Source organism: Paramormyrops kingsleyae, chromosome 17 (genome assembly GCF_048594095.1).
Source record: "Paramormyrops kingsleyae isolate MSU_618 chromosome 17, PKINGS_0.4, whole genome shotgun sequence".
Taxonomy (NCBI): domain Eukaryota; kingdom Metazoa; phylum Chordata; class Actinopteri; order Osteoglossiformes; family Mormyridae; genus Paramormyrops; species Paramormyrops kingsleyae.
Window position 1 is genome coordinate 22,408,521 of NC_132813.1, and position 19,589 is coordinate 22,428,109.

The following is a 19,589-nucleotide window of genomic DNA, read 5'->3' on the forward strand; positions in this document are numbered from 1 at the left end:
TAAACACAAAAATTAATGGTAACAGCTACATCTCTAAAGATAATATTAGAGGCTTTGTAACACAGCTGAGGGCATGAGGTCAAAGTCAGGTGATCAAGTGATCATAGAACATCCAAGATGAGGATATATAAAGACCAGAACTGTTTCATAGATCATTTGTCTGTTTGGACAGAAAGGAGTAGTGAACTACGAGAATCATTCAGGTAACATTTATGTTCTCTTGGATGTTAAAAATGAATGAGTGAATTTCAATAATGAGAAGTATAACTAATGTTTATTTCAAATACTGTTTTTTCCTAGCAGTGGACGCTGCAGCAGTGGACATTTACCTGCCTTGGGGAACATTTATTTATCTTAAACAAAAATACATAACATTTTATTTGTCAGTTAATTCTTTGTTTTAATAATAAAAATTCAGTCTACATATCAGAAAGATTTGACATTTTTGCCATTCTGTAGAGAGCTTCAGTGCAATGTTTAACCAGTGGGGACTGGAGTTCAGTTTGAGGCTGGAGGTTTAACGTCAGATGCGAGACCCTTTATAGATAACAAAAGAAAACACAAGGAATAGCTCAAAAACAAGGCAGAGTTTTTTACTTTGAAAATACTGAATTCCAGTAGGAGGAAAAGCTATAAATTTTACATTGTGCATGTATGATTGAGTGTAGTTTTTTGTCAGATTTTGTCATTTTCAGTATATTTAGCATTGTTTAGCTTTGAGAATGATGTTGATTTTAGCATAATTTTGTATTCAGTTATGAGTCATTTTCATCATTATTATACATTGAGTATTGGTGTTGTAATAAGTACTGGTGTTATAGTCAGTACCAGGCCTGGACTGGCCATCTGACATACCGGGCATTTTCCTGGTGCCCCCCCCCCCCCATGCGGCAAAATGTATCAGTATTGTGATGCATTGACAATCTGTGTTTTAGTCATTACTGGTGTTGTATTCAGTAACAGTGACACTGAATGTCAATATCTTAGTGCTGAACATATTTTACCATGATGACTAGTTTTAAGAGATTTTAAAATAAGAACATAAAAACTGACTCAGTAACCAGTTATGTTGGGCATAATTTTCCATGCTTTGTTTTTTTTTTCATTTTTTTTTTTATCGTTTAAGAAACTATATCACACATCAGATTGGCAAATCAAGATTATTACAATGAAATGACATAGTTTCATCTATTTCAAAAATAGGAATGTTATCTATACCAGCAAGTTTAAGAAGGTAAACATGTTTTACTTTTCCAGATCAAAGAAGACTGAAAACAACAAGCCTGAGAAAACATGGGCGACACATTAAACCAAAATGCCACTACAAACTCTGTCGTGCGTCCTCAGTATTTTTTCATCACTGGGTTTTCCAACATACCTCACGCCCAGTACTACTTCATGTTCTTGTGTTTTGCTTATATCGTTACTGTCTTGGGGAATTCTTTTGTCATGTTTATTATATACATAGATCGTAGTCTTCATACTCCAAAATATATGGCTGTTTTCACTTTAGCTATAGCTGACTTGGGTGAGAGTACTGCTGTTTTTCCTAATGTGATTAAAGTCTCTCTGCTAAATATACAGCAAGTAACATATGAGGCCTGCTTGTCAAACATGTTTTTTATATATTTTTTTAGTTCAGTGCAGTCTCTCACACTTACTGTTCTAGCATATGACAGATTTATTGCAATTTGCTTCCCACTGAGGTACCACAGCATTGTCACAAACACATCAATGGGCATTATTCTCACTGTGGGATGCATATTTAATGTTGTGTTTGTAGTGGTTGGAGTATCATTGGTAACTAGGCTATCGTTCTGTAAATATATAGTGGTCGACAGCTACTTCTGTGACCATGGGCCCCTATACAAACTGGCCTGCAATGATAATATGCCAAGTTATATCGTAGTAATGTTATTCACAGTGTTACATTATTTTTTACCATTGATTCTGATTGGTTTATCTTACGCATGTATTTTGTTGGCACTGTTTAAAATTACATCATGGGAAGGACGTCTGAAAGCCTTAAAGACCTGTTTTTCCCACCTAATATTAGTGTCAGCATATTATTTTCCAATATTGGGCATTTACATAGGTGCAATGGCTGGCTCTGTCCACCGTAATGCAAGAATAATCAGTATATCACTCTCATATGGTGTTCCTGCTATGTTAAACCCCATTGTGTATTCTCTGAATACTGCCGAGATCAAGGACTTTGTAAAAAGAATGTTCAGAATAAACAAACATGGGAGTACAATAGTAACTACGGCAAATGATTAGGCTAGACTGAGAGACATTATCAAGAAATTAATACAGGTTTATCTTCAGTGACTGTGTTAGCTTAGATTATTTGATCTTGTTATAGCTCCAGTAAGAAATGCTTTTTAAAAAGAAATGTATAAACAAGAAGAAAAATAAATTGTGTAACTTGGATTATGTTATAGAAAAATAAAAATGGTTTCAGAATAACATAAGTTTGACATTCTTGTGGGTTCTTTAAACAATACTGCTAATATATATGCTTGTATATTTTGAAAAATGCGATTAAATTATAAAATGTATATTTAAAAAAAAATATTTAATTCACCCATCCATACATGTTACTTGCCATTTAGAGTATTCGGAGGAAACTAGTGTGAACACAGAGGGAATATGAAAACTATAAGTCACAGAGTCAGGGTAGTAACTTACAGTGCTAACCACAGTGACAATGCACTGCCTTATTTATTTGGTATAATGTCTATACATTTAGAAAACCTGTAAAAGTAAATCTGTCAGTATGACAACTTTATCACTTGTAAACTCAACCTACAGAACTAAATTTCCGGAATGCAAAGTCATCATTGTTACGTTCGGCGGACGGGCGAATGAAGGAGTAGGTGAGAGAGCCGTGATTTCAGGAATGCGGGTTTTATTCTGGGTAGACAGACCACGAACATGAAACAATACAATGACGGATCTAGGGAAACTAACTCAGATGCGGACTAAATACACAGGACAAGTTGAACGTAACATGTAACAGGTGATTACAATCGGGAATTAACATGAGGTAATGAGGGGGCGTGGCACACATGAGGATCGTACGGAGCCGGGCGTGACAATTATAAATAAAATTAATTTATTTGACTTCCTAAGGGCTGTTCGGTCCCTGTACAACCGGTGTCAGAGCTTGGTCCACATTGCCGGCAGTAAGTCGGACTCGTTCCCGGTGAGGGTTGGACTCAGCCAGGGCTGCCCTTTATCACCGATTCTGTTCATAACCTTTATGGACAGAATTTCTAGGCGCAGCCAGGGCGTTGAGGCTGTCTGGTTTGGTGACTTTAGGATTAGGTCTCTGCTTTTTGCAGGTGATGGGGTTCTGTTGGCCTCATCAGACCGTGACCTTCAGCTCTCACTGGAGCATTTAACAGCCGAGTGTGAAGCGGCTAGAATGAAAATCAGCACCTCCAAATCTGAGACCATGGTCCTCAGCCGGAAAAGGGTGGAGTGCTCTCTTCGGGTCGGGGAGGAGGTCCTTCCCCAAGTGGAGGAGTTTAAGTATCTCAGGGTCTTGTTCACAAGTGAGGAAAGGATGGAGCGGGAGATCGGCAGGCGGATCGGTGCGGCATCAGCAGTGATGCGGGCGCTGCATCGGTCTGTCGTGGTGAAGAAAGAGCTGAGCCAAAAGGCAAAGCTCTCGATTTACCAATCGATCTACGTTCCTACCCTCACCTATGGTCACGAGCTGTGGGTAGTGACCGAAAGAACGAGATCGCGAGTGCAAGCGGCCAAAATGAGTTTTCTCCGCAGAGTGGCTGGGCTCTCCCTTAGAGATAAGGTGAGGAGCTCGGCCATTCGGGAGAGACTCAGAGTAGAGCCGCTGCTCCTCTGCATTGAGAGGAGCCAGATGAGGTGGCTCTGCTTAGGATGCCTCCTGGACGCCTCCCTGGTGAGGTGTTCCGGGCATGTCCCACTGGGAGGAGTCCCCGGGGAAGACCCAGGACACGCTGGAGGGACTATGTCTCTCGGCTGGCCTGGGAACGCCTCGGGATTCCCCCAGAGAAGCTGGAGGAAGTGGGGAGAGGGAAGTCTGGGTTTCCCTGCTGAGACTGCTGCCCCTGCGACCCGACCTCGGATAAGCGGAAGTTAATGGATGGATGGATGGATGGACTTCCTATTAAATTAATTCCTGCTGTCAAGATTGTCTCAGAATAATATCTTAGCATTTGACGGCAGTTTCATTGTAAATATAACAAATGTTTATTGCTTTATTAAATAACATTTCTGCATCATCAATATTGCTGTTTTAGCATTAGCAGGAAAAATATTGATATTATTACTTTATCCATGTAGCTGTGTCACATGCTGATTATATTAAATTATCCTTAACAATTTACCCTGTTCAGGGTTGCAGGAGGGCCTGAAACCTATATCATGCAGCACAGACTACAAGGCTGACTTACAGTCTGTGTGGGATGCCACACACACACATACAGAGAGAGAGAGAGAGAGAGACCTGTAAGGGACTAAGGGACTAAGGGTCTGCATGGCAGTGGAGAACCCCTTGGTAGCAGATGGTAGCACACGTGGTCACATTGCCTCCTCACTGGCCAGGGACATTCACAATAGCCAGGTGGCCAATGATGTTTCACCCCCTTCTCCTCTGTTTGGTGACATTAAATCATGCTTCATCAACAAAGATGAATTAATGAGGCGTGTTTCTGACATCAGTTTCAAATATTCTCTACTAAAGTAAAACACAGTACAGTACATAATGACTACTCTGAAATGCAATCATCATATAATCTGTACTACAGTATATAATGCTGTAATACACAACTGTACTGAAATATGTGAAACAGTATGAAAAACCATACTTGCACATATTCTATGTACTGGTCTTTGACTCTGTCAAAAGTTATTTTTGAAAGGAACATAATAGACCTGTTTCATCCTCAACCTGTTCCATCGAAGAATGCGCGGTCATTTGTTGAGATACTGACAATATTGATGCCTTGGAATATTCCCTGATCTTAAATAACTTTCCTTTGTGTCTTCTGCAAGTGAATGATATTGTTGGCTATGGTTCTATTAATCATTTCCATCTCTTGCTCTTCTGAAAACAGCCATTTTCTGCCTCCATTAGGTGATCATCTTTCAGTTGTGCAAAAATAGAAGCACTGGTGGAACTCTAAGTTAACCATTTTTTCAAATAGGAAGATACAGAAACTGCAAAATAACTGTATGTGATATAGTACAGTAATACACTGTATTTCAGACAGCAAACAGCCGCAGTACATGTTATGTGATGAAATGGCAAAATGTATTCTACTCCAAATTTACAGTAGTGAGCAGTGTGTAAATTACCTACCTTACCCATTTTCTTTGCTCAGCTTACCTCACTGATATCCCATGGACAAGGACATGGTCAACTGAGTACAAATCTCAGAAACTATTTGTCTCCTTGCTTTTGATCTTCCTCTTCCTTCACCTTCATGTCTTTGTGATCCATTGCTCCAAAACAAGTGAAGTGTCCCATGGCCCTTTTTTCTCTCTGATTGGTGTGTGAACAATTTTCACTCTTAACGTTTCCACCCCGGGGAATGTGTGTGACAAATCTTGAATCATGGGTGAAACTGGAGGAATTGGGAAATGGGTCTTTTTCATACAGTAGATGCCATCATAGTTTTGGATGTTCAGTTAATAGGCCCAGTTATAGTGTGTAAGCGATCAAGAAAATAAGTAAATATTGAACCCTGTCTGATCCTTGTATACTCAGCAAAAAAAGAAACGTCCCTTTTTCAGGACTGTGTATTTCAACAATAATGTTGTAAAAATCCAAATAACTTTACCTTGACCTTAAATGCCTACTTTCTGTAAGCTGTTAAGGTCTTGACCATTCCACAGGTGCATGTTCATTAATTGATTATGGTTAATTGAACATGCATGGAAAACATTGTTTAAACCCTTTACAATGAAGATCTGTAAAGTTATTTGGATTTTTACAACATTATTGTTGAAATACACAGTCCTGAAAAAGGGACGTTTCTTTTTTTGCTGAGTTTATGTCTTTAGCTGTGTATAAATTACCCACTGTATCTGTACCTTACAGTCCAGTGTCAAACCTCTACACATTTCCCTGGCATATTGATTCCAGTGTTTGTTTGGTACCTGTTTGTTTGGTGCCTGCATTAGTCCTTTGAAGGGCTGAATAAAAGGGCATTCTTTTTCCCTTACAAAAACCTTCTCATCTTTCTCTGCTGCCGTGATGCCTTGGTCTGCCAGATGTTACATTGGTGTCAGGGGTGGGATGCCAAAAACAGCTCCACTGGTACTACTGGAGTGGGTCCTTCTGGACAATGCCCTGATAGCCAACTCTAGCCACCTGTACAAGCCAGCCGGACCCCTGTCCGAGAGGTCAGCGACAAGGGAGGCCAAAAGCTCCCAGGGACTGAAACAGCTCACCAGCCAGCAAGGACTCACAGCTCACCAATAGCGAGAGATCATGGCACAACACCAGCTGCGAGCATGACCATCAGAGGCATGCCGTACCACACTAGAACCAGCCTGGTGGGCAACAACATGTCCCCACAAACCCACACAAGAAGAAGGGCTATAGGGAACCGTCGCAGCTCAGCTCTGCCAGTGTTCCCCAGCTGCTCCACATGTAAGCTGTCACTGGAGGGGGAGAACTGGTGCCTGCCACCAGTGCTTAGCGACATGCTAGAGGATATGGTGGCTGTGATGGTGTCCAGGACGGCCAACCAATGGGAAGGGGGGCAGTGTAGCACCAGAGAATGATGGGTAATTGTAAATAGCCTCTGGATTTTTATCTGTTTTTACTGTGTGCTTTCCGATCTGTTAAGTGATCATTACTGAATGTTGAAAGGTGTCCTTGAGTGCCAATAATAATAATAATAATAATAAAAGGCCATTCTTTTCCCCTTAAAAAGAACCTCCTTGTCTTTCTCCACCGCCGTGATGCCTCAATCTGCCAGATGATATAATATGAAGGTTGTTTTGGTGTCATTTAATTGCATAAAATACTTTTTCAATTAGTAAATGTGTATCAAGTTGTATTTCTATCCATCGCTATTAATCACCTTTCCAGTATAGGGTGGTACCTTAAATCCAACAAGTTACCCCGATAAGCCAGTAACCCCGCTTCGTAGTACAGGCCCCTGCACATCCCACCCCTCCAGGCTCACGTTTGTTAATTTTATTAGTCTTTGTTAAATACCTATATGTGAAATAAAGTTAACTTCACTTCAACTAATGAGCTTAATTTTCACTGAATATGTGCTTCCATTCCTCTTTGTTTGTCATGTAAGACATCAATTAACTTCAGAGGAAAATGCTGATTTCATTAATAATATGACTGAATTCTACAATTTTATACATGTAAACTCTAATTCCTCACCCTGCTAAATGATTATTCCATTTCATCAGTTACATATAATGCGTTAAATTAATTACATACTGAATATTACGTGAACCACATATTGCTGTATGTTACATTATTATTTTTAATTAATGAAAGATGATATTGTCTATCACTTAATATAGAGTAAACAATACTGTACAATGATGATCTCAGGAAGTCCTGTATTATGTCTCTCCACCAATACGCAACTTCTCAAAAACTAATACAGTCATTATATTTTGTCAGGCATTTCAATACTCACTAGCAAACATTAAAAAAGACAAATCATTTTATGAAACATTACATTCTGTCAGCCATCTGAGTTAATCATTTTATCACTACAAAAACTGTTAGCTGACATGGACATTAAACATTCTGTAAACTTTAGTGAAAATAAATGTAACTAAGCCACAAAGTAAATATTTGTGTAACTCTCCCGCAAGAAAATAGTATCAATTCCAAAACAAATGGTAACAAATACATATTTAAAGAAAAGATTAACATCTGTTACCAGCAGCTGATGGTTTCTAAGGGTCAGAGATGAAAGTCAGGTGACTTATATGTCAGAGGACCTATAAAGAGCAGAACAATTTCCTAGATCCCTTGTCTTTTTGGACGGGACTACAGAACGTATTAGAACAGAATTTTCTTTTGTAGCTACCCCACAGGTAACATTTGCACAGAAAGGTAAGTAAATTTGTCCATAAATGTAATGTAATTCAAATTGTTTCCCTATACATTATAGAAATTCACTGAATATTAAAAATTATTTCTCATGGTCTTTGATATGGATAAAATTTGATGTTAATGTTTGTTTTGAATACTTTTTTTTCCAGGACAGGATAGTATTTCTAGTAGTGAGCACTTGAAGTATGTGTCTGCTGTAGTTACAGGTATTGGATATTTAGCCACATAACACTTAATTATAATTTTTAAATCTTTATTATTATAGAAATTAATCACACATTAATTTTGACAAGCAAATTTTGACAAGCAGACTGTCAGATTGACAAATTGAGATAATGACTATGACAGTTAATATTGTTTTTACATTAAAAAAAAACAGAGAAATTTTCGCTGGGGTGGCATGTTGGTTTGATTCCCTCACAGAATTTCCATGTTGCATGATTTTCTTCTGCCTATTCCAGTGTGCTACCACACTCCAGGAGGATACTTGATATCTGTAAATTACCCATAGTATATAGTGATGTGTATTCTGTGTATGTGTGTGCCTGGCAATGCACCGAGGGCCATCCCAAGTGCTCCCATGCCTTATGCCCTGAGCTGCCTGTGATAGGCTCCAAGCCCCTAGTGACCCTGCACTGGATAAGCAGCTGGGACACAGGTGGATGGATTATCTGTAAAGCAACCTGCAAGTTTAAGAAGATAAACATGTTTTCCTTTTTCAGGTTAAACAAGGCTGAAAACAACAACCCTGAGAAAAGATGGGCGACACATTAAACCAAAATGCCACTCCAAACTCTTTTGTGCGTCCTCAGTATTTTTTCATCACTGGTTTTTCTAACATACCTCATGCTCAGTACTACTTCATATTCTTGTGTTTGGTTTATGTGGTCACTGTCTTGGGAAACTCTTTTGTCACACTCATCATTTATGTAGACCGTTCTCTTCACACCCCAAAATATATGGTTATTTTTACATTAGCGGTAGCTGACTTGGGTGAGAGTACTGCTGTTTTTCCTAATGTGATTAATGTCTGTCTGCTAAATATACATCAAATAACATATGAGGCCTGTGTGTCTAACATGCTTTTTATATATTTTTTTAGTTCAGTGCAGTCTGTCATGCTTACTGTTCTGGCATATGACAGGTTTGTAGCAATTTGCTTCCCACTGAGATACCACAGCATCGTCACAAACTCATCAATGGGCATTATTCTCACTGTGGGATGCATATTTAATTTTCTGTTTGTGATGACTACAATGCTATTGGTTACTAGGCTGTCTTTCTGTAAATCCATAGTGATTGATAGCTATTTCTGTGACCACGGGCCTCTATACAGACTGGCTTGCAATGATAACCTGCCGAGCTATATCATGGTAATGTTATTCACAACGTTACATTTTTTTCTACCATTGTTTCTGATTTTCTTATCTTATGTATGTATTTTGTTGGCGCTGTTTAAAATTGCATCATGGGAAGGACGTCTAAAAGCCTTAAAGACCTGTTTTTCCCACCTAATATTAGTGTCAGCATATTATTTTCCAATATTGGGCATTTACATAGGTGCAATGGCCGGCTCTGTCCACCGCAATGCAAGGATAATTAATATATCACTTTCGTATGCCATTCCTGCCATGCTGAACCCCATTGTGTATTCTCTGAATACTGCAGAGATCAAGGACTTTGTAAAAAAAATATTCAGAAGAAAAAAATATAACAGCACAATAGTAACTACGGCAAACAAATAAGTGACAATCAACTAATCAACAAGTAGTTGAGAGACATTAACATGAAATTAATTCAGGTTTATTTGTTATATACAGTCTAGAAAGATAGGTTAGTTATTTCTGTATTGGAGACTTGGAAAAAAACTTCAAAATGAATGTTAAATTGTTTAAAGAATGTTATTGTTAAACAATAAATCACTGTGTGTATATATACTTCAGGGCTGTGAATGCATAAAAAAAATATAACCAATTAATCGACGAGTTTTCTGTGAGTTACTGAGATGTGAAAAAATGACAAAACTATCAAAGATTGAGCAAAAATTTATATCAAATTAACTGTTTAGTCTACATGCAATAAACTTGAAGCATTTAAAAACAGTTTGTGTTTTTGTTACTGAGTTTTGCCTACATATTTTGGGAAAATGGTTAAAAAACATCATTGCATGAACAAAAGACTATTTTAATATACCAAAAATTTATGGTGATATCAATTCCTCTACACAGAAAAACATATTATGTAATTCACCATAATTTTTATTTTTTAATTCTCAGGTTCATGAGAATGATCTATATTTTAATATTTGTTTAATGGCTGAATTAGAAATTATGATGAACATTATTCATTTACAACAAAAATACTACTTGCAAGCTGTGATGGCTGCTCTACCAAGCACTCAGTAATAAAGCTTATGCTCTCAGTTTTCCCCAATGTATTGTAATTTCTTTATTGTTTGGTTATTATTTATTTTCAGTAATTACTAATCAATGCATTTTGTCATTTGTTGTTAGAATTTATTCTATTTTTTGCTTGTATACATTTCTTGATGAAGATATACACTGAACAAAAATATAAACGCAACACTCTTGTTTTTGCTCCCATTTTTCATGAGCTGAACTCAAACACAGGAAAATTTTTCTACATACATAAAAGACCCATTTCTCTCAAATATTGTTCACAAATCTGTCTAAATCTGTGTTAGTGAGCACTTCTCCTTTGCCAAGATAATCCATCCCACCTCACAGGTGTGGCATATCAAGGTGCTGATTAGACAGCATCAATATTGCACAGGTGTGCCTTAGACTGCCCACAATAAAAGGCCACCCTGAAATGTGCAGTTTGATCAAACAGCACAATGCCACAGATGTCGCAACCTTTGAGGGAGCGTGCAATTGGCATGGTGACTGCAGGAATGTCTACCAGAGCTGTTGCCCGTGAAATGAATGTTCATTTCTCCACCATAAGCCGTCTCCAAAGGCGTTTCACAGAATTTGGCAGTACATCCAACCGGCCTCACAACCGCAGACCACGTGTAACCACACCAGCCCAGGACCTTCACATCCAGCATGTTCACCTCCAGGATCGCCTGAGACCAGCCACCCGGACAGCTGCAGCAACAATCGGTTTGCATAACCAAAGAATTTCTGCACAAACTGTCAGAAACCGTCTCAGGGAAGCTCATCTGCATGCTCGTCGTCCTCATCGGGGTCTGGACCTGACTGCAGTTCGTCGTCGTAACCGACTTGAGTGGGCAAACACTCACATTCCATGGCATTTGGCACATTGGAGAGGCGTTCTGTTCACAGGTGAGTCCCGGTTTTCACTGTTTAGGGCAGATGGCAGACAGCGTGTGTCACGTCGTGTGGGTGAGCGGTTTGCTGATGTCAACGTTGTGGATCGAGTGGCCCATGGTGGCGGTGGGGTTCTGGTATGGGCAGGCGTATGTTATGGACAACGAACACAGGTGCATTTTATTGATGGCATTTTTAATGCACAGAGGTACCGTGATGAGATCCTGAGGCCCATTGTTGTGCCATTCATCCACGACCATCACCTCATGTTGCAGCATGATAACGCACGGCCCCATATTGCAAGGATCTGTACACAATTCCTGGAAGCTGAAAACATCCGAGTTCTTGCATGGCCAGCATACTCACCAGACATGTCACCCAGTGAGCATGTTTGGGATGCTCTGGATCGGCGTATCACAGTTCCTAAAATCCCTGCAGCTTTGAGCTTTAGCAAGAGCTGTTTGTGGGGGACAACATCAAAGGCCTTCTGGAAATCTAAGTAGATCACAATGTGTTTTTGTGATCAATTTCACTTGTAGCTTCCTCAAAGAACTCAAGTAGATTTGTTAAACAGGATCTACCTCTCCTAAATCCATGTTGGCTATCCCTCAGAATGTTATTTGCATCCAGGTAATCTACCATTTTCACTTGGATTATAGCTTCCATAATGCTAGTTATATTGATTGGCCTATAGTTTGCTGGATTACTTCTATCCCCTTTTTTAAATATGGGTGTTATATTAGCATGCTTCCAATCTGAAGGTACCACACCCGCAGATAACGATTTCTGGAATATTTAAGTTAAAGGTTGGCTAATAATATCCCTCATCTCTTTTAAAACTATAGGTAAGACGCCATCAGGGCCCTGCGATTTATTTATTTTGAGTTTAGCTAGGCTTAGTACCACATCAGCCTCAGTTATACATATATTGGTCATAGACGATGCTGAATTCGTACTAATTGGTGGTAAGTTACTTGTGTTCTCTACTGTGAACACCCGTGAAAAATAATCATTAAACTCATTTACTATATCAATTTCATTTTCAATTATAAGGCCCTTACTATCCTGCAAATTAGTGATTTCAGCTTTTAGAGCTCTTTTGGAGTTAAAATATTGGAAGAAACTTTTATTGTCATCCTTAGCCTCCAATGCAATTTTTCTTTCTACATCCCTCTTGGACAGTCTAATGTTATTTTTTAACTCTACCTGTAGACTTAGATACTCCTGCTTAATTTTGAAATCATTAGTTATTTTCCAATTGTGGAACAGAGCCCTTTTCCTCCTGACTTTATTCTTAATTTCCTTAGTAAACCACCTTGGTTGTCGTTTCCTAGATTGAGTTTTTCTGGAAACAGGTATAAAGTCCTCTTGCACTTGCAACAATGTGCTTTTAAAAAATTCCCATGCCTCTTCAACTGTTTTGCTATTTAACTCCATCCAGTTTACAGTTTCTAGTTTCAGTCTCATACCATTAAAGTTAGCCTTCCTAACATTGTATACTTTTAATTTCGACTTTGCTCTTTGGACACTAAAATTAACCTCGAATTTAACCATGTTATGATCACTACCGTCCAAAGGTTCTCAAACCTCTAATTTTCCAATTCTATCCTGGTTATTAGAGAAAACAAGATCAAGGGCTTCTCCCCTGGTAGGGGTATTAACAAACTGAGTAAAAAAACAATCCTGTACTAATTCCACCATCTCAAATTCATTTACAGAACAGCCAGAGACTGTGTCCCACAGTATCCCAGGTAAATTAAAATCACCCATAACCACCACATCATTTTTATTACTCATAATCCTGATATCGTCATATAACATTTTGCTTTCCTCTGCAGTTACATTAGGTGCTCTATAACAAACCCTGACAATTAGGCCATTTGAGTCTATAGCATCAAGTTTTATCCATATAGCTTCCGTACTTTTATTTTTTCAGTGAGCTCCCTTGACTGCAAGTTTTCTTTTACGTATACTGCAACACCACCTCCCTTCTTGCACATCCGGTCTCTACGGAACAATATTATATTCTTCACCATCATTGTCACTCATCCATGTTTCAGTTATTCCTATAACTGGAACATATGCTATATTTCGTAAGTGTCCAATGAAATTAAAAGCCTCTAAATCATTCATTTTATTCCTAATATTCCTAGCATTTAAATACAGAACACAAATGGTAGGCCTTTTACAGTGCCCACTTTTAATTTAGCTACGCATTTAATCCCCTTGTCATGCGCACCGGTCAGGCGATTGCCACTAGGACCCGGAAGTAGGTGATCGTCCGGAAGATAAATAGCGGAACATTTCATTCTCTCGCCGCTCAGTCATTGCGAAATGACCTAAGCCCTTTCTACCTCCATCGCCGGTACTGTGAGTACTCCAGTCCTTGGTTATATCGTTCTGATTGTGTGTGCGTTTAGAACGGGGATTCCGGTGGGAATCCCTACTCTTTATTTAAAGAGCGTTCTTAGATCAATCGCGTGGTTATCCTACCTTTTCGTGTAAACTCCACGTCTGGGTTACCATCCACGCTACACGGACTATCCGCGGTCACCAGACTTTCTCCGTGTTTGCTACTGGAAATCCTGACAGAATGACTGAGCCCTGTGTGGTTAACCCAGCGGAGTTCGCCGCCATCTGTGACGCCGTCGCAAACCAGTCGGTGCTGATCGATCAGCTCCAGCGTGAGGTCGCGGACTTGCGCCAAAGCGCTCAAAGCCAAGCCGCGTCCCGCGGCGAGGTGGAGGCGCTGCGGCAGGAGGTCGCGAGTCTCCGCGAAGCCGTTCAGGAGCTGGCTGGCGAGTGGCACGCGCCACGGGCGGCGGCCCGTCTCTCCTCCCCCGCCTTGGATCCCCACATTTCACTACCTGATAAATGGAATGGGGTAGACGGGACGTGCGATGTATTTCTCACTGCGCTAGATCTGGTGTTTGAGTTCCAACCCGCCAGATACTCCACAGATCGGCAGCGCATTGCACTTCTCGTCTCCCTTCTTACTGGGCAGGCAGCAGAGTGGACCACAGCCATAATTCGTTTCGGATCCGACATAGGCCACTCCTACCCAGACTTCACTCACCAACTCCGCACTACATTTTGTCATCCGGATAGTGAGGTGGAGACCGATTCGAGGCTGTACCATCTGCGGCAAGGAGGCTCATCCGTAAGCCATTACACAGCGGATTTCCGTACCCTCGCAGTGCAAACCACCTGGGGTGATTCCGTTCTCCGGACGGCCTATTATGAGGGGTTAGCTCCCCGTATCCGGGATGAGCTTGCCATCATCCTAGGGCACCCATGGCTTCTTCAGCACGATCCCCTCATCACCTGGACCCAACAACGGATTCTTCAGTGGGGGTCGACCTGCTCTGAACTATGCCTACAGGCAACGGCTGGGGCGTGCTCCCGGGAGCCCGAGGCCCCCGATGTCGACCCAGAGGCCATCCCCCAGCCATACCGTGACCTGGCGGAGGTCTTTTTCAGGAAACGGGCCGTGAAACTACCTCCTCACCGGCCCTATGACCTAGCCATTGACCTCCTGCCGGGCGCGGTGCCTCCCCACAGCAGACTTTTCTCTCTTTCCCCCACAGTGACCAAGGTGATGGAGGAGTACGTTGCCGACGCTCTCCGCCAGGGTACCATCAGGCCCTCTTCCTCGCCCGCTGCCGCGGGATTCTTCTTTGTGAAGAAGAAGGATGGTGGTCTCCGACCCTGCGTCGACTATCGGGGGCTCAACAACATCACCGTTAAGAACCGTCACCCACTTCCGCTGACCAACACCGCCCTAGATGCCCTATCCGGTGCCACCCACTTCACCAAGTTGGACCTCCGGAGCGCCTACAACTTGGTGCGCATCAGGGAGGACGATGAGTGGAAGACGGCTTTTATCACTCCCAATGGTCACTATGAGAGTCTGGTGATGCCTTTTGGTCTGTGCAATGCTCCCGCTGCCCTTCAACAATTCATTAACGATGTGCTGCGGGACATGCTAGACCGTTGGGCATTCGTCTACCTTGACGACATCCTCATCTACTCTCACACCCTGGAAGAGCACATCCAACATGTCAGGGCGGTCCTCATGAGATTGCTCGCCCATCAACTGTACTGTAAGTTGGAGAAATGTGCTTTCCACCAGCGGTCCACCACGTTCCTGGGCTTTGTCATCTCACCCCAGGGTGTGGCCATGGACCCCCAGAAGCTGGAAGCTGTGCGCCATTGGCCCCTACCCAGGACGCTTAAGCAGCTACAGCGTTTTCTGGGGTTTGCCAGTTTCTATCAGCGCTTTATTCGGGGCTTCAGTACAGTTGCAGCACCTCTCACCGCCCTGACCTGTCCTTCTCCCCATCCTTATAGCCTCACTCCGGATGCCATCAACGCATTTCAGAGACTATGTCTCCTTTTTACTACTGCTCCTATTCTCCTTCACCCGGATTCCACCAAACCCTTCGTGGTGGAGGTGGACGCCTCGGACGTGGGCGTCGGAGCAGTCCTCTCCCAGCGAGGTCCGGACCAGAAACTACACCCATGTAGTTTTTTTTCCAGGAAATTCAGCCCCACTCAGCAGCGATACGGGGTGGGGGACCGTGAACTGCTGGCCATCAAGTGGGCCCTGGAGGAATGGCGTCACTGGCTCCAGGGTGGCAGTGAACCATTCACGGTCTGGACGGACCACCAGAACCTCATCACCATCCAACACGTCAAACAACTCAACCCTCGGCAGGCGCGATGGGCCCTGTTCTTTGAACAGTTCAACTTTCACATCTCATACCGCTCAGGGTCCAAGAACACCAAGGTTGACGCACTCTCCCGCCAGCATGAGGCCGATGCTCCCCGGGTGGACCCCGCGCCTGTTGTACCCACCGCTCGAATCATCGCACCTCTCCAGTGGGACCTGGAAACTAGGGTACGCCAAGCACAGACCATGGAGCCCGCTCCGGCAGGTTCACCACCCGGCCGACTATGTCCCCACGTCCATCCGGCCGGATGTCCTTTCTTGGGCTCACTCCTCTGCTCTGGCAGGCCACCCCGGTACCAGAAGAACTCTGCAGTACCTCCAACGCGCCTTCTGGTGGTCTGCCATGGCTCGCGACGTCCGAGAATTCGTCCAGGCCTGTCCGGTGTGTGCCAGGGCCAAAACCAACAACCAACCATCTCCGGGTGGACTTCATCCTCTCCCGGTTCCCCGTCGGCCCTGGTCACACATCGCCCTGGACTTTATCACTGGTCTGCCGGAGTCGGAAGGGAAAAATGCGATTCTCACTATCGTTGATCGCTTTTCCAAGGCTGTGCACTTGGTTGCCCTGGCCGGACTCCCATCGGCTAAAACTACAGCTGAGCTTATTTTAGAGCATGTAGTCCGCTTGCATGGGTTCCCCAGGGACATTGTCTCGGACAGAGGGCCTCAGTTCACTGCCAGGTTCTGGAAGGCCATCTGCCGTCTGATCAACTCCACTTGCAGTCTGTCTTCTGGTTATCACCCTCAAACCAACGGTCAGACGGAGCGGACCAACCAACAACTGGAGCGCTACCTGAGATGCTTTGTTGCGGATAGGCAGCGCTCCTGGGCACGCTACCTCATCTGGGCTGAACTTTCCCATAACCTTCACATTTCTTCTGCAACTGGTCTCAGTCCATTCGAGGTATGCAATGGTTTCCAACCTCCGATGTTCGACTATCAAGAGCCGGAGGTTGATGTACCATCGGCCCAACAGTTGGTCCATCGATGCCGAAAGCTCTGGACGCAGGCCCATTCAGCCATCAAAAAGGCTAATCGTTATTATGCTGCTCAACATCGCCGTCGGCACCCACCGGGATGATTGTTCCATATAGGTGACAAGGTTTGGCTCTCCACTCAGAATCTTCGCCTCCGCACCGACTCACGAAAACTCACCTCCCGTTTCATTGGGCCGTACCGCGTACCCTAGTTTCCTGTCACCTATCGTCTCCAGCTGCCTGTGACTCTTCGAGTTCATCCAGTTTTTCACATTTCTCAGCTCAAGCCCTTTGTCACTTCCCCTATGGTTCCGCCGTCCCCCGCCCCCCCTCCGCCCCGTATCATTGACGGTGGTCCCGCTTACACTGTGCGCCGGATCCTCGATGCGCATCCTCGGGGCTGCGGTACTCAGTACCTTGTTGATTGGGAAGGTTACGGTCCCGAGGACCGCTCGTGGGTCCCGGACCGGTTCATCCTTGATCCTTCCTTGGTGCGGGATTTCCGTCTTTGGGTGTCCTCCCAGCCTAGGCCGTCTAGTGCCAGTCCTGGAGGGGGGGGTACTGTCATGCACACCGGTCAGGCGATCGCCACTAGGACCCGGAAGTAGGTGATCGTCCGGAAGATAAATAGCGGAACATTTCATTCTCTCGCCGCTCAGTCATTGCGAAATGACCCAAGCCCTTTCTACCTCCATCGCCGATACTGTGAGTACTCCAGTCCTTGGTTATATCGTTCTGATTGTGTGTGCATTTAGAACGGGGATTCCGGTGGGAATCCCTACTTTTTATTTAAAGAACGTTCTTAGATCAATCACGTGGTTATCCTACCTTTTCGTGTAAACTCCGCGTCTGGGTTACCATCCACGCTACACGGACTATCCGCGGTCACCAGACTTTCTCCGTGTTTGCTACTGGAAATCCTGACACCGCTTATCTCAGCTAACTTAGGCTGACTCGCACGTGGCACAGGAAGTATTCCAGAGAATACCACCGTGGATGTTCTGCTTCTAAGCTTATCTGCGACTTCTATAAATTTATCCTGCAGAACAGCCCTCCTGCCCTTTCCTGCCTGGTGCCATACCTGGGCACCAGGCAGGCAAGACACCGTACAGGACCCTCTATCACGGGTGCACACATAACTATCTACACATCTGATAATTGAATCCCCTACTACCACAACCTTCCTCCTCCTGGGGGTAAGCGGCTTCTTGGTGCCCAAGGGCCCACCTGCCTCCCCAATCTCTTCCAGCTCTAAAGCTAGAAGCACCTGAAAGCGGTTAGACAACGTCACTTCAGGTGATGCCGCCGTGTCACAAACCTGGACCATGAGTGAGTCCACTAACTTACATCGCTCGCAGACAAAGTCCGACTGGACGCAAGCACCCAGAAGGGCAAACATCTTGCAAACACAACACTGAGCTGGCCCCATAATTACCTAACTCACTATGACCCCGTCCTTTACTCCCAGCCCAGTATATTAATATAGCGTATTTAAACTTTTAGTTAATCTATTTAATGTATAGTTAAAACAATAAAGTGCCGAGTACACTAAAACACTAAGTGGTCTTCAATAACACACAGCCAGTCATGTCATTTATGAAAAATACAAAAACATAATATTTTGTTTCAAAGTTTTATTTGCATTGAATTTGAGAACCTTACAGGCAGATATTTCTTAACAATGAAACATTAGAAATCTCAGTAAATAGACCTATGTCATCTGGCATCTGCTCTTCCTAATGCCTAATGTTCGACTGTTGGTGGTAGGCTGAGGAGAGACTAAGCAAAATGTTTAATCGGGAGCACATGGCCCTGAACACCTTGGATGTAAACTGGGGTCCCCGGTCTGAGACTATATCCTCAGGTAAACCATAATAACTAAAGACTACTTGTAACAATAAGTCGGCTAGCTCTAAGGAGGATGGTAGACGACACATCTTCGAAAAGCGATCAACAAGGGTTAAAATGGTAGTGTTCCCTCTGGAGAGGGGTAGGTCTGTGATGAAGTCCAACGCTATGTGTGACCAAGGACGACTGGGAACTGGTAATGGCTTCAAGAGCCTCGAGGGCGAGCCAGTGAAGCTCTTATTTTGGGCACATAGTGGACAAGACAGCACGTACTTCTCGGCCTCCTGGCGCCACCCCGGCCACCAGTAATGCTTTTCAAGGAGGCAAGCAGTGACTTTGACCCCAGGATGCCCAGACCCCAAGGAGGTATGCACCCATTGAAGGACTTTGTTGCACAGCTGGGAGGGTACGAAGGTCTTCTCTGGAAGACATTTGGGAGGCGGGGGAGAGTTCCGATTATATTCCAGGAGGCGCTACTCTAAGTCCCAGGTAACTGTACTCACGAAACAGGAAGAGGGTAGAATGCGAGACACTGGGTTGGGATTCCTCCGTGATGGGAAGCAGCGTGAAAGGGCATCCGCTTTGATATTCTTAGCCCCAGGGAGGTAGGTGACCTGAAAGTTAAACCAGGTAAAGAACAGAGCCCAGCG

At 43.4% G+C, this 19,589-nt stretch overlaps 2 protein-coding genes across 2 annotated transcripts; both read left to right on the forward strand.

The window, feature by feature from the left end:
- Positions 1-1,293: 1,293 nt before the first annotated feature.
- LOC111857727 (olfactory receptor 52E8-like) lies at positions 1,294-2,280 on the forward strand. Its single transcript, XM_023838862.2, has one exon. It carries the CDS (start codon positions 1,294-1,296, stop codon positions 2,278-2,280), a length of 987 nt encoding a protein of 328 aa, XP_023694630.1.
- Positions 2,281-8,847: 6,567 nt separating this feature from the next.
- On the forward strand, positions 8,848-9,834 carry LOC140579236 (olfactory receptor 1-like). The gene has a single exon (XM_072701638.1). The coding sequence runs from the start codon at positions 8,848-8,850 to the stop codon at positions 9,832-9,834; it is 987 nt and encodes a 328-aa protein (XP_072557739.1).
- The last annotated feature ends 9,755 nt before the right edge of the window (positions 9,835-19,589 follow it).